The 15,825-nt window shown below is 41.6% G+C and overlaps 1 protein-coding gene across 3 annotated transcripts in view; it reads left to right on the top strand.

Moving 5' to 3' along the window:
- The window catches only part of sugct (succinyl-CoA:glutarate-CoA transferase), a 163,387-nt gene that overhangs the window by 34,111 nt on the left and 113,451 nt on the right, over window positions 1-15,825 (top strand). For all 3 annotated transcript variants that reach the window (XM_029661577.2, XM_029661578.2, XM_029661579.2), the window contains exon 9: window positions 3,026-3,121. In XM_029661577.2, coding sequence (XP_029517437.1) covers window positions 3,026-3,121 — 96 coding nt within the window. The remainder of the gene's footprint in view (window positions 1-3,025; window positions 3,122-15,825) is intronic.

Raw genomic sequence — 15,825 nt, 5'->3', positions numbered from 1 at the left:
AAAGATATCCATAAAAAGTGTTGTTTAAAGTTTGCCACAAGCCACCTGGGAGACACACCAAACATGTGGAAGAAGGTGCTCTGGTCAGATGAAACCAAAATTGAACTTTTTGGCAACAATGCAAAACGTTATGTTTGGCGTAAAAGCAACACAGCGCATCACCCTGGACACACCATCCCCACTGTCAAACATGGTGGTGGCAGCATCATGGTTTGGGCCTGCTTTTCTTCAGCAGGGACAGGGAAGATGGTTAAAATTGATGGGAAGATGGATGGAGCCAAATACAGGACCATTCTGGAAGAAAACCTGATGGAGTCTGCAAAAGACCTGAGACTGGGACGGAGATTTGTCTTCCAACAAGACAATGATCCAAAACATAAAGCAAAATCTACAATGGAATGGTTCAAAAATAAACATATCCAGGTGTTAGAATGGCCAAGTCAAAGTCCAGACCTGAATCCAATCGAGAATCTGTGGAAAGAACTGAAAACTGCTGTTCACAAATGCTCTCCATCCAACCTCACTGAGCTCGAGCTGTTTTGCAAGGAGGAATGGGAAAACATTTCAGTCTCTCGATGTGCAAAACTGATAGAGACATACCCCAAGCGACTTACAGCTGTAATCGCAGCAAAAGGTGGCGCTACAAAGTATTAACTTAAGGGGGCTGAATAATTTTGCACGCCCAATTTTTCAGTTTTTGATTTGTTAAAAAAGTTTGAAATATCCAATAAATGTCGTTCCACTTCATGATTGTGTCCCACTTGTTGTTGATTCTTCACAAAAAAATACAGTTTTATATCTTTATGTTTGAAGCCTGAAATGTGGCAAAAGGTCGCAAAGTTCAAGGGGGCCGAATACTTTCACAAGGCACTGTAATTATGTGATTTTCTGGTTGTTAACTGATTTTCTGGTTGAGAAGAAGACATTTTCCTAAAAATACAAACAAATATTATGCAACCATTGTTCAACCTGAGCATGATGTCATTGCAACCAGTTTTACCACTGTTTGTCACAATATCAAGTGGTTCTTTAAAAATCAGAAACAAATCCTTTTGAAATAACATCTGTTAATACTCTGAGGTTAATGTAAGGATGAGCCTTTTACAATCGTGGTTTGGAATAAAGACACGCTCATTAAATGTGTAACCATGATTGCAGGATTGGCTTTTTGAGTGCAAACAGTTCTCATGATATGGAGATGTCAGTGCCAAGGCAATGCAGCCTACAATCTGCTCACAATAGGGATATTTAATTCTAAGAAACATTTGAACACACATCTGAGCATATTCTTAAGGTTACAGAATCGAGACTTTATTTGATATTGTTCTCCAACCATGTTTTGATTTCTATGGATGGATGCATCAAATAATCCAACTCTATGATTTAAGTAGGAACATGTCATGCAGGATGCTGAACTATGTGGATGCAATGTGAGCAGAGGGACAGTTGGCTCTGGAAGAGCTCTTGTGCGATCTCCCTGACAGGCCTAAGTGGCTGGGAGAGTGACTGCTGTTCTCGGACCACATTTCTGTTTCAGCCAGTGAGGGTGAACTCTTTATGGCTTACACTTTGTGGGACAATTACAGGACTTGAACCACACCAGCGGATAGTGGAATCGGACCAAAATTGGAACCAGTGGAGGACTAAGACTGACCTATCAGAATGGAGCGCAGGCACAGGGAGGGACACAAGCTCAGCTTTTTAAAGGCTTGTTTCTATTTGTCCTCATTGCCTCGACTTCAGTAATTGACTCCCACGTAGACCATTTTTTAAATTTGGTAACGTCATCATGGCTGCCTTGTGGTTTCTGTCAGGGAAATTCATACCCTTCCAATCTAAATTAGGATAGCTCCTGGCAGGCAAGTAGCTCAAATAAATACGAGTTAGAATGAATAGCTTAGAGAAGTCGAAAATTAACAGAGCTGAAGTCATGGCTGTCTGAAAAGCGTACGGTAATTTATTCTTCTGCCAAAAAGCCACAGTGTGGAGCAAATGATAGGCATTGGAATTGCTACTTGGTTCTTGTCCTGTGGAGTAGTCTTGCGGTACTTGGCATGAATGACCACCCCCCATCCGAACGAAGTCCCGACACAAGACACAGTATAAAGAATGACTTGAGACATTCTTAAATAGAAGTTTGGATTGAATTGTAATCCAATGCTATTCATATGGCATCCACTATTGTCATAATCAATCTTGCTATTATTACCAATTTACACAGATGTTTACACACTTTCAGGTGTGATTGTTTAACTTTGTTGAGAGTCCGTTAAAGAACAAACTATAGAACTCAAGAAGTTGACCGTGTTATTTAAACACGAAGAGAGACAGTATGTTCCAAAATTGTGCAAACAGTGGACAATTACCTGAATGTAGAAGCTGTTGGAGATGGATAGGCCCGACTCATGGCTGTGTGCCAGGCCAGGCTTGCTGTGGTAGTTGGAATGGGGCTTAGAGGAAGAATGCAGATGCTGTGTGGAGACCCTCCATCCCATTTCTGATATTAAATCATCACTACAGGGCTTTGATCTTGGCAAACTCGCCGAATGTTCCTTTAAACATTTGCGTCAACAGCTTCTAAAAGCATCAGTGTTTACATAGCTAAATATTGTCTCAGCTGCAGAGCCTCTCAAATGAGGTTTCATCTGGGCATTGTCAACTCACCCCGGGAGTCTGCCATTGACACAACAGGAGATACTGAAATGCTACTCTTAGTGCTTAAAACCTTCAAAACGTCTAATATATATCAGCTGACAATAGACAGTTGCTATTTAGTGAATGATAAATCGAAAAGGAAAAGTAGAGGTGAAGCATGTTGCAAGACGTGGTAGAGCTGTTGCTTGTTTTCACAACAAAGTGCTGTGAAGGTTTGAGTTAACTGGACTCACTAAGCAGCGGGGTATAATGAGCTTGCTGACAGGTCATAGATTTCAAGCTCGGCTCTCACTGTGCCCTTCTCTTGCTCTCTCTCTCTCTCTCTCTCTCTCTCTCTCTCTCTCTCTCTCTCTCTCGCTCTCTCTCTCAGGTGGCTTGTCTCACACACATTGCTGCAAATTACCTCAATGCTGGGAAGGAAGCCAGGAGATGGGGAACAGCCCATGAGAGCATCGTTCCATATCAGGTGCAGTGCAACCAGCGTGCTTTCCACTTAACCAGGTTTCCTTCATTTATACCCTTCAGTCTGATACAGTAGCGTTACCTGTGTCTGTGAGACCGGTGGCTTGATCGGTTGCAAAGGTTTCCAATATGCATAGAAAATGGATATGCATGGCCTCGTGACACAATTTTTGACAGGTTATAATTGATACGGCAGCGCTACAGTACCAAGCAAAAGAGTGTTGAAATGATTGCTAACTAACTGTAAACAATTTTAGCTAGCTAGCTAAGCATCTTAGCTAATTGTGAGGCCAAACAATTCACTTATTTAGCATTAATTAGCCACTGCAAATGTCAGTGCTAGCTAGCGCGACGGTGTCTCCTAAACGTACCTTTTTTAATGTTCTATGAGGTCTCCACTTTCCAAGCACATTAGATACTGGAGGACCGGTCTTGGTCTCAGGCCAAAATGTTAACAATTAATGTTCAGAGGTAAAATCAGGTGTGCAGAATATTTTTTTCACATTTCTACAATTTAAATTATTTGATACCTACCGTAGAAGAACGTTTTAATTGCATAATTGTTGAATTTGATAACCCCTCAGTAAAAATTGCTCAGTAGTTTGGCTGGGAGAAAGTGCTTATGAGGAGATTTGAAGAAAGAGCTCACCAGCCTTCCAAACGGGACACAACAAACTATTTAGTGTGATTTACAGTAGATTCTGTTATTGAAGTAGATCATGTGGTTAGGAACCCAACTGAAGTTTATGATGTGTTATGCCACTAAACCAGACTGCCCCCAAGCTGGTTTCAACTGTCACTCTCAGTTGGATTCTAATCACCATTACTTTTCAGTAAAGCAGAGGGCCCTTCTCAATCCACATTTTCGTTATTGTGCACTGCAATAATATCCGTTTTGGATTTGTTTGAAAGCAATGTTAACTGTGGCAATGTGGCTCAGGTAGTTCAACAACATCACACTTTGAACATTGTACTAACTTATGTTTCTCCTTCCACTTAAGCCGATTCATTCTTCACCACTTAGTGCATTCATTAATGTGTTCCTGTTCGGACCCTGTTCATGCGACCATCATTCATACCAAATTAAATGTATTGGTCACATACACGTGTTTAGCAGATGTTATTGCCTGTATAGCGAAATGCTTGTGTCTCTACCTCCAACAATGCAGTAATATCTAACAATTTAACAACAATACACACAAGTCTAAAGTAAAGGAATGGAATTAAGAATATATACAGTTGAAGTCAGAAGTTTACATACACTAAGTTGACTGTGCCTTGGAAAATTCCAGAAAATGATGTCATGGCTTTAGAAGCTTCTGATGGGTTAATTGGCATTATGTAAGTCAATTGGAGGTGTACCTGTGTATGTATTTCAAGGCCTACCTTCAAACTCAGTGCCTCTTTGCTTGACATCATGGGAAAATCAAAAGAAATCAGCCAAGACCTCAGAAATGTTCTTTTAGACCTCCACAAGTCTGGTTCATCCTTGGGAGTAATGTCCAAACTCCTGAAGGTACCACGTTCATCTGTACAAAGAATAGTACGCAAGCATAAACACCACGGGACCACGCAGCTCAGGAAGGAGACGCGTTCTGTCTCCTAGAGATGAACGTTCTTTGGTGCAAAAATTGCAAATCAATCCCAGAACAACAGCAAAGGACCTTGTGAAGATGCTGGAGGAAACGGGTACAAAAGTGTCTATATCCACAGTAAAATGAGTCTTATATCAACATAACCTGAAGGTCACTCAGCAAGGAATAAGCACCTGCTCCAAAACTGCCATACAAAGCCAGACTACGGTTTGCAACTGCACATTGCGACAAAGTTCGTAATTTTTTGAGAAATGTCCTCTGGTCTGATGAAACAAAAATAGAACTGTTTCGCCATAATGACCATCGTTATGTTTGGAGGAAAAAGGGGGATGCTTGCAAGCCGAAGAACACCATCACAACCGTGAAGCACGGGGGTGGCAGCATCATGTTGTGGGGGTGCTTTGCTGCAGGAAGGACTGGTGCACTTCACAAAATAGATGGCATCATGAGGCTGGAATATTATGTGGATATATTGAAGCAACGTCTCAAGACATCAGTCAGGAAGTTAAATGGTTAAATTGGTCGCAAATGGTTGTTCCAAATGGACAATAACCCCAAGCATACTTCCAAAGTTGTGGCAAAATGGCTTAAGGACAACAAAGTCAAGGTATTGGAGTTGCCATCACAAAGCCCTGACCTCAATCCTATAGAAAATGTGTGGGCAGAACTGAAAAAGAGTGTGAGAGCAAGGAGACCTACAAACCTGACTCAGTTACACCAGCTCTGTCAGGAGGAATGGGCCAGAACTTATTGTGGGAAGTTACCCGAAACGTTTGACCCAAGTTAAACAATTTAAAGGCAATGCCAAATACTAATTGAGGTATGTAAACTTCTGACAACCTGGGAATGTGATGAAAGAAATAAAAGCTGAAATAAATAATTATCTCTACTATTATTCTGACATTTCACATTCTTAAAATAAAGTGGTGATCCTAACTGACCTAAAACAAGGATTTTGTTTCTAGGATTACATGTCAGGAATTGTGAAAAACTGAATTTAAATGTATGTAAACCTCTGACTTCAACTGTAGATATGTGTTTGAGCATTGTCATAGACTAAGATACAGTATATACATATGAGATGTCTAATGGAAAATATGTAAACATTATTAAAGTGGCTAGTGTTCCATTATTTAAGTGGCCAGTGATTTCAATCCATGTATATAGGGTAGCAGCCTCGAATGTGCTAGTGATGGCTATTTAACAGTTTGATGACCTTGAGATAGAAGCTGTTTTTCAGTCTCTCGGTCCCAGCTTTGATGCACCTGTACTGACCTGGCCTTCTGGATGATAGCTGGGTGAACAGGCAGTGGCTCGGGTGGTTGTTGCCCATGATGATCTTTTTGGCCTTCTTGTGACTTCAGGTGCTGTAGAGGGCAGGTAGTTTCCCCATGTGATGCGTTGGGAAGACCGCACCACCCTCTGGAGAGCCCTGCGGTTGCGGGCGGTGCAGTTGCCGTACCAGGCGGTGATACAGCCCGACAGGATGCTCTCAATTGTGCATCTGTAGAAGTTTGAGGGTTTTAGGTGACAAGCCAAAATTCTTCAGCATCCTGAGGTTGAAGAGGCGCTGTTGCGCCTTCTTCACCACTCTGTCTGTGTGGGTGGACCATTTCAGTTTGGCAGTGATGTGTACGCCAAGGAACTTGAATCTTTCCACCTTCTCCACTGCGGTCCTGTCTATGTACACTACTCCAAAAAATAAAGGGAACACTTAAACAACACAATATAACTCCAAGTCAATTACACTTCTGTGAAATCAAACTGTCCACTTAGGACGCAACACTGATTGACAATAAATTTCACATGCTGTTGTGCAAATGGAATAGACAACAGGTGGAAATTATAGGCAATTAGCAAGACATCCCCCAATAATGGAGTGGTTCTACAGGTGGGGACCACAGACCACTTCTCAGTTCCTATGCTTCCTGGCTGATGTTTTGGTCACTTTTGAATGCTGGCGGTGCTTTCACTCTAGTGGTAGCATGAGACGGAGTCTACAACCCACACAAGTGGCTCAGGTAGTGCAGCTCATCCAGGATGGGACATCAATGCGAGCTGTGGCAAGAAGGTTTGCTGTGTCTTTCAGCGTAGTGTCCAGAGCATGGAGGCGCCAGTACCAGGAGACAGGCCAGTACATCAGGAGATGTGGAGGAGGCCGTAGGAGGGCAACAACCCAGCAGCAGGACCGCTACCTCCGCCTTTGTGCAAGGAGGAGCAGGAGGAGCACTGCCAGAGCCCTGCAAAATGACCTCCAGCAGGCCACAAATGTGCATGTGTCTGCTCAAACGGTCAGAAACAGACTCCATGAGGGTGGTATGAGGGCCCGACGTCCACAGGTGGGGGTTGTGCTTACAGCCCAACACCGTGCAGGACGTTTTTAATTTGCCAGAGAACACCAAGATTGGCAAATTCGCCACTGGCATCCTGTGCTCTTCACAGATGAAAGCAGGTTCACACTGAGCACGTGACAGACGTGACAGTCTGGAGACGCCGTGGAGAACGTTCTGCTGCCTGCAACATCCTCCAGCATGACCGGTTTGGCGGTGGGTCAGTCATGGTGTGGGGTGGCATTTCTTTGGGTGGCCGCACAGCCCTCCATGTGCTCGCCAGACGTAGCCTGACTACCATTAGGTACCGAGATGAGATCCTCAGACCCCTTATGAGACCATATGCTGGTGCGGTTGGCCCTGGGTTCCTCCTAATGCAAGACAATGCTAGACCTCATGTGGCTGGAGTGTGTCAGCAGTTCCTGCAAGAGGAAGGCATTGATGCTATGGACTGGCCCGCCCGTTCCCCAGACCTGAATCCAATTGAGCACATCTGGGACATCATGTCTCGCTCCATCCACCAATGCCACATTGCACCACAGACTCTCCAGGAGTTGGCTGATGCTTTAGTCCAGGTCTGGGAGGAGATCCCTCAGGAGACCATCCGCCACCTCATCAGGAGCATTCCCAGGCGTTGTAGGGAGGTCATACAGGCATGCGGAGGCCACACACACTACTGAGCCTCATTTTGACTTGTTTTAAGGACATTACATCAAAGTTGGATCAGCCTGTAGTGTGGTTTTCCACTTAAATTTTGAGTATGACCTCCAGCTGGTCTGCGCATGCTCTGAGGACACTGCTAGGGATGTCGTATGGGCTGGCAGCCTTACGAGGGTTTACATGCTTAAATGACTTGCTCACGTCGGCCACGGAGAAGAAGGCCACGTTGGTGGCAATGTGTGTTAAGCTTGTCCGGAAGCAAGACGTCAGTGTCCACGACGTGGCTGGTTTTCCCTTTATAGTCCGTGATTGACCCTACCATATACGTCTCGTATCTGAGCCGTTGAATTGTGACTCCAATTTGTCTCTATACTGTTTGATTGCCTTACGGAGGGAATAACTACATTTGTTTGTATTCTGACATATTCCCAGTCACCTTGCCATGGTTAAATGCGGTGGTTGGCGATTTCACTTTTATTCGAATGCTGCCATCGATCCACATTTTCTGTTTAGGGTAGGTTTTAATAATCACAGAGGTTACAAGATCTCCTATTCACTTCCAGATAAACTCAGTCACCATATCAGTGTATTCGTCAATGTTATTCTCGTAGGCTACCCGGAACATATCCCAGTCCGTGTGATCAAAGCAATCTTGAAGTGTGGATTCCAGTTGGTCAGGTATAATTTATCTACAGTGAGCTCCAAAAGTATTGGGACAGTGACAAATATGTTGTTGTTTTTGCTCTGTTGTTTTTGCTCCATTCAGACCAGGCTTACTGCTTGAACTTTCATACCTACATTAAATTGAGACATGTATACCTCCAATAATGCCACTTTGTTTTTGGGTTTGTTTTCTTTCAAATACTGAAATAGCAACCTCATATGGGAGTAATTGTATTTACCTCCCCAGGTTGTTCTTAACAGTGCATTTTGTCTTATTTATACATTCCAATATTTGTCACATCTATTGTGCTAAACATTCCATGCACTTACTTAAACGTTAATATGAAGTTGCAAACGCTTGGCCTTGAAGGTTCAGCAGTAGTTTTAAAGTCTGTTGGCAGCATGTGCTGGTTTGCTAACCCACTGAATGCAAAGTTACGTGCCAAGCAGTGATGAATTGGGTCCCATTTTACAGTCTTTGGTATGACTTGGCCAGGGATCAAACTCCCAACCTTCTGATCTCATGACAGACACTAACCACAAGGCCACTGAGTTGGTACTGATAAAGGCCCACTCATTAATTTGAGAAACAACGAAATGGCAGACTCGGCACTTGATTAGTATTAGTACACTATTAGGTCTACCTCCTACTATCACTTGTTTTGATGTTTGATTCTCATACAAAACTACACCTGAAAGAAGAAGCTTCACCACCCTATTTTGATATTGGCCTTATTTATTTTCTATTCATATTTCACCTTTATTTTAGCAGGGGAATGCCCATTGAGACCAAAGTCGCGCCTAGTCTTTTTGTCTCACTAAATCAAGATGCATTATTTGTTTTGTTGCACTAGAAAACAGCCCCACAGTCCATTCGAAATGCATTTGAATGGGTTCAAGAGGGAGCTTGGCCTTGTTTCAGGTTGCTTGCAGGGGAAGCTTGAGTGACCTCTCATACTGCTCTTTTTATTAAGCAAAGACACTGGGAGGAACGGCGCACTCCATTTTGATCTCAATAAAAAAATGTTTTTACACTGCACCTCATAGAGATTTATGCAATCGGCAAAGTCATTTTTTAAAATGTTGTTTCATTTTGATTATAGTGTTTTATGTTAGAGTGCTATTTAGACAATTATCATAAAACCTAACTAGTAAACCAATCAGAGACTACCATCGGATAGATAAAGGAGGTAGATGCGTCATGTAAAAAACAATTGAACATTGAGGATAGATTTCAATCACAAAATATTAGTGTGAATTACTTTTGTCCAAAATGGCTATTTTGCTAGAGGTGTAGTTTTCCCCCTGATTTCATGTACTTAGCCGTTACTGTACTTACAATTTCGATTACATTTAGAATGGGGGCAATAAAGAGGTTTTGTTCCTCATCCAAATCAATGTTGTCATTTTTATTATACATTGAGCTGAGCGGCGTATTTATATTATTCTGTCCCATCTTCTTTTTGAGCAATCTGGGTTACACTGTGTGTTGTTAAGTGGTAGAGTATCCCTGTCAAAAGTTTGGACACACCTACTCATTCAAGGGTTTTTCTTTATTTTTTATATTTTCTACATTGTAGAATAATAGTGAAGACATAAAAAATGTGAAATAAGACATTTGGAATCATGTAGTAACCAAAAAAATATATTTTATATTTGAGATTCTTCAAAGTAGCCACCCTTTGCCTTGATGACAGCTTTGCACACTCTTAGCATTCTCTCAACCAGCGTCACCTGGAATGCTTATCCAACAGTCTTGAAGGAGTTCCCACATATGCTGAGCACTTGTTGGCTGCGTTTCCTTCACTCTGCGGTCCAACTTATCCCAAACCATCTCAATTGGGTTGAGGTCAGGTGATTGTGGAGGTCAGGTGATTGTGGAGGCCAGGTCACCTGATGCAACACTCCCATCACTCTCCTTCAAATAGCCAATACACAGCCCGGAGGTGTGTTGGATCATTGTCCTGTTGAAAAACAAATGATAGTCCCACTAAGAGCAAACCAGATGGGATGGCATATTGCTGTGGTAGCTGTGCTGGTTAAGTATGCCTTGAATTCTAAAGAAATCACAGACATTGTCACCAGCAAAGCACCCCCACACCATCACATCTCCTCCATGCTTCACAGTGGGAACCACACATGTAGGGATCATCTGTTCACCTTACTCTGTGTCTCACGAAGACACGGCGGTTTGAATAAAAAATCTCAAATTTGGAATCATCAGACAAAAGGACAGATTTCACCTGGTCTAATGTCAACTGCTCGTGTTTCCTTACCCAAGCAAGTCTCTTTTTCTTATTGGTGTCCGTTAGTAGTGGGTTCTTTGCAGCAATTCAACCATGAAGGCCTGATTTCATGCAGCCTCCTCTGAACAGTTGATGTTGAGATGTGTCTGTTACTTAAACTCTGAAGCATTTTTTTGAGCTTCAATTTCTGAGGCTGGTAACTCAAATGAATGTATCCTTTGCAACAGAGGTAACTCTGGATCTTACTTTCCTGTGGCGGTACTCATGAGAGCCAGTTTCATCATAGCGCTTGATGGTTTTTGCGACTGCACTTGAAGAAACGTTCAAAGTTCTTGAAATGTTTCCGGATTGACTGACCTTCATGTCTTAAAGGAATGATGGACTGTCATTTCTCTTTGCTTATTTGAGCTATTCTTGCTAAAATATGGACTTGGTATTTTACCAAATAGGTCTGTCTATCTTCTGTATACCACCCCAACCTGTCACAATACAACTGATTGTCTCAAACGCATTAAGAAGGAATGAAATTCCACAAATGAACTTTTAACAAGGCACACCTGTTAATTGACATGCATTCCAGGTGACTACCTCATGAAGCTGATTGAGAGAATGCCGAGAGAATGCCAAAAGTGTGCAAAGCTGTCATCAAGGCAAAGGGTGACTACTTTGAAGAATCTCAAATATATTTTGATTTTTTTTGGTTACTCCATGATTACATATGTATTATTTCATAGTTTTGATGTCTTCACTATTATTTTACAATGTAGAAAATAGTAAAAATAAAATAAAAACCAAACGTTTGACTGGTATTGCATAATGTTTTTATAATGACTGATATGTTGGAGATGCGTCAATGGATTCATATAAATGTCATCCAGCCAGGCCAGTTCAGCTTTGATTTCTGTTTCTTTTGGTTTCCTTTTTGCTGTTATGATTACTCTTGGGGAGATTAACTTCAGATAGATGGGCGGAGAATTGGTCCAAACCTTGCCACTTGTCTGGTAAATTTTTCTGGATTTTGAGCCTTTAGTGGTAATACATATATTCCGGCACTATAGGTCAAGTCTTGCCCAAACACAGCAAATAACCGATGTCTCTTTTTGAAACATATCTCATGTGTCCATGTATGAGAGCAAAGCAATATTGTCAAGTACTGTAGGAAGAATGATATTTTATCCATGTAGAAAAAAAAATGTTTATGCATTTTCAGACTAAACTGATTAATAAACCCACATAGGCATGCAAAATGTGCTAAAATGAAATAATTGCGGTGCGTTTTATGTAGTTGTGGTCAGGTGCGGTCTTTCCCCTGAGGTCTTAATCTTGTCATGAAAAATACATCTTTATCTGCTTGTAACAGACCAGTTGGTTGTAATATGCTTATATGAGGTCTTCTCAACTAGAACACCCATTTACAAACCGAAAAGGACGTTGTGCCAAATTAAGTCAGCCGTATATTTTATTATGGCACAAGAGGGATCATGCGGTTTGTTTTAATTCTGGTATTGGAGTTTGTTTAAGTGCCTGGGCCCACAAAATGAGGCATATCTGTGGACGGAAAGATTTTTGGTTTATCAGAAAATGAATCATGTGGGTTTTCCCATCTGACATTTACATGTAATTCGATAGCTGTGTTTTACTCGCCGCAAGTAGGCCTACTGTGGGAATGGCCATAATTTATATTTTTCCTATAACCGTTTGGTCTCTGTATTGGGATAGAATAATAAAATAGGGAAAATATATATCAATGTGGTGTGTTAGTGTGTGGGAATATGCATGACTGTTGTGATTCTGTATGTTTAAATGAGTAAATGTTATGGATTTGTTTCCGTGTACGTATTTTCAAATGCTTCTGTGCATGTCTTACATGCATATATTGCCAGTTTGAGAATTGATTTTAACTATATTATTTTCTTTGAATGTCAGTGTTGATATACAGTACATGTTTAGTTTATGTCCCCGCACATCTGTTTTTAGTAGGAGGGAGAATGTACATTCATTGGGTTGGGTCTTATTGTGTGAACATGATATTAAGGCCAGTATCTTTGGTCCAATGAGTGGCCCTTGTAGCGGCTCTCCCTAAGTGTACACTCTACCCACAATGCCATTCTCCCTTGGGCCTGGGATGAAACCGTGGCTTTGGTTTGGATTATGGTTGGGCTGTGTTATGTGCAGTGCGGCCAGTTCCGGTCCACACATGAGAGGGGATGCGGCCTGCTTAACAGGGTATCCGGTTTTAGGATCAAGGAGACGGGTTCTCCTCTTGTTTTTAACTCTTTGCCCCGTAGCTGTGTGTAGCATTGACTAGTGACTTTTATGGAGGAGGAGGAGAGACATTAAACTCGTTCCACAGAAGTGGGAGACTTCAGAAGGACCTTCATAGGAAACAGTTTCTGCAGACTTCTCTTTCATCTGGTGCTCTTTGTCTGCACACAGTTCACAATCTGATGTAAAGTGATGACCTCTTCTGCTTTACTTCCGTATTCAGTCCCATACTGTTATGAATTGGCTTCAAGATTGTATCATCATTATAGTTTTGATTTGCGTCTTAACCCAGATAATTCATGCAGTGGATGATTTGACAGTCCATTGTTGTACTAGTGAAAACAGAATATTGTCAAATTTGATTACATTGTAAGTGGCAGGCTGTTGCAGATATTGTCCTGGAATAACCTTGTATCTAAATTGCAGTTATTTTCAATTCATTACAATAATGTGTCATGACTCTAATGCCAATCAAAGAAATTTAGGTCTTACATAGAGGTTTCACATATCGTCAGCATCCTGGAAAAACCTATTTTCCAAAACGTTTTCAGGTGTAGAGAAAAGTGTAAAACAAATTTGGCCCCAGACTTTGCCAGAGACTGAGCTTGCCTCAGACTGCTCATGAGTCATTTGAGAAGATGACCTGGAAGTAAATCAAGCAGGGTGATGTTCCCAAGCCTTGTGGCCGTCTTGTTCCAGCTCAGCTCCAAACCTTAATGGTTAGATACTGTTACCTCCATATCTAGTCACAGCTGCCATAGTCTCTCAGTTTCAAATAACCAGACTACTAGACTCACTGATGCCTCAGGGAATAAAAAAATAATTAAGCGTAGACTCTTGAATTACCTCTTTTTTTTACCTTAACGTACCTCAACGTAAGTTGTTGGAACAACTTTGTATCTCAGTCGACCGACTTTGTATCGCAGTCGAACAACTTTATCTCGTTTGAATAACTTCTTACTTAGTCCTTCAAATGAGATACTAAGTTGTTCAAACAAGATACTAAGTCGTTTGAACAACTTATTATCTCATTTGAACGACTTAATTTGTATTTTGTCTAATAGGCCTCATTTCAGGTTACTTAGCAAAATTCACAACATCAAACACTCAGGTAATTGAATGTTTCACCTATATATGATGTAGCATGGGTATTATGGGACTGGAGGATTATTTTGTGTTATGGCCCATTCAGAGGGATAATACATTTTGTCAGGGAAACTAGTTGTTGGAATGTGAAAAGTTGTCCAGGTTTGAAATTGAGTTCATATTCCATATTTTTTCTGTTTTTTTATTAAATATTTCATGCTTGTTTTTTAATATTTTTTATTAAATATTTCATAATTCATTATTATCATGAAAACCAAACTATTGGGCTGTTCTGTGAGTGAAGTGAGTTTAGCCTATTGTCCAATGAGCCAGCCACGGAAACCGACGACTCCATTTTAACACTGTTGTTCCTCGCTTCATGCCAGCATGTGAGGTGCCCTGGTGGGAGGACAATCGAGGGAACTTGCATTAGGTCAGAGAGGCATCAAACTGGGCCTGTCTGTCTACAAAGCTGTCTGAGTCTAAAGTGTTCCAGAGCAGTTTAAAGGGCGATTGTCTGGGCCCAGTGGGAAACTGGTTTGTCTCCCCTCTCTTTTCTGCCACAGTCCTCCACCATCGCTCCCCTTCCTTAATTTGAAATAATTTGATCTGATGGCTAAAAGTTTGTCAAAACAAAATCTCATTAACCACTGTCTGTGCACTTTGTTCCCTAGTACCCTTTGTGCCACTGGCTGGCAAGGAAGATGAGCTGCAAAAATGTGGGGGCTAAAAGGGGATAGCAACATGAATCGAAGCTTTGTTTTAAGGTGTATCACCCCAGACAAACAATGAAGCATGTCTTGATTTACTCCAGAGTGAGGGAGGGTTGAAAAAACTTGAGGGGTTGCCGGGTGGTTGCAAGGTTATGCTTTTAAATCACTCCCCGTCGAGACAGCACTGTCAACAAATGCAAGACAAAAAGCGGGAAGTTGATGACTGTTTTGTCTCTTGAAGTAGTGTATGGGAATTGGGAAAGAAACTACTGGATCTCCACCGAACTCTCAAGGACGTTTCGGTTCAAGGGTCAGAGGTTCCTTGTTGTCATCTGTTGTTTTGTCCTACATACCTGTTACCATATCATTGTCTCTGTGATTTAGCGAACCACGTAATGTCCAGATCAGTAGCCTGATTGGTTCCCCGAGAACATCTGGATGGTGAACTCATGGTCTCTTGCTCTGGATCTGTACGGAACTTTTAGAGGGGTTACTAAACCTTAAAGGGGGGTTCCACTCAAAATACAACATAACTATATAACTACACAAAGAAAAAAAAATGAATTCAACATGTAAAGTGTTGGCTCCATGTTTCAGTAGTTGAAATAAAAGATACCAGAAATGTTCCATATGCACAAAAGGCATATTTCTCTAAAATGTTGTGCACAAATTAGTTTACATCCCTGTTAGTGAGTATTTCTTCTTTGCTAAAATAATCCATCCACCTGGCAGGTGTGGCATATCAAGAAGCTGATTAAACAGCATGATCATTACACAGGTGCACCTTGTGCTGGGGACAATAAAATGCCACTAGAATGTGCATTTTTTCACCTAACACAATGCCACAGATGTCTGAAGTTTTGAGGGAGCCTGCAATTGGCTGCTGACTGCAGGAATGTCCACCAGAGCTGTTGCCAGAGAATTGAATGTTCAGTTCTCTGCCATAAGCCGCATCCAACATCATTTTAGAGAATTTTTCAGGATATTCCAACCAGCCTCGCAACCGCTGAGCATGTGTATGGTGTCGTTTGGGCGAGCTGTTTGCTGATTTCAACATTGTGAACAGAGTGCCTTATGGTGGGTTATGGTATGGGCAGGCATGAGCTACGGACAATGACAACAATTGCATTTTATCGATGGCAATTTGAAT

The sequence above is a fragment of the Oncorhynchus nerka genome, linkage group LG6 (genome assembly GCF_034236695.1).
Source record: "Oncorhynchus nerka isolate Pitt River linkage group LG6, Oner_Uvic_2.0, whole genome shotgun sequence".
Classification (NCBI taxonomy): Eukaryota; Metazoa; Chordata; class Actinopteri; order Salmoniformes; family Salmonidae; genus Oncorhynchus; species Oncorhynchus nerka.
This window is presented reverse-complemented; position numbering and strand designations above follow the sequence as displayed.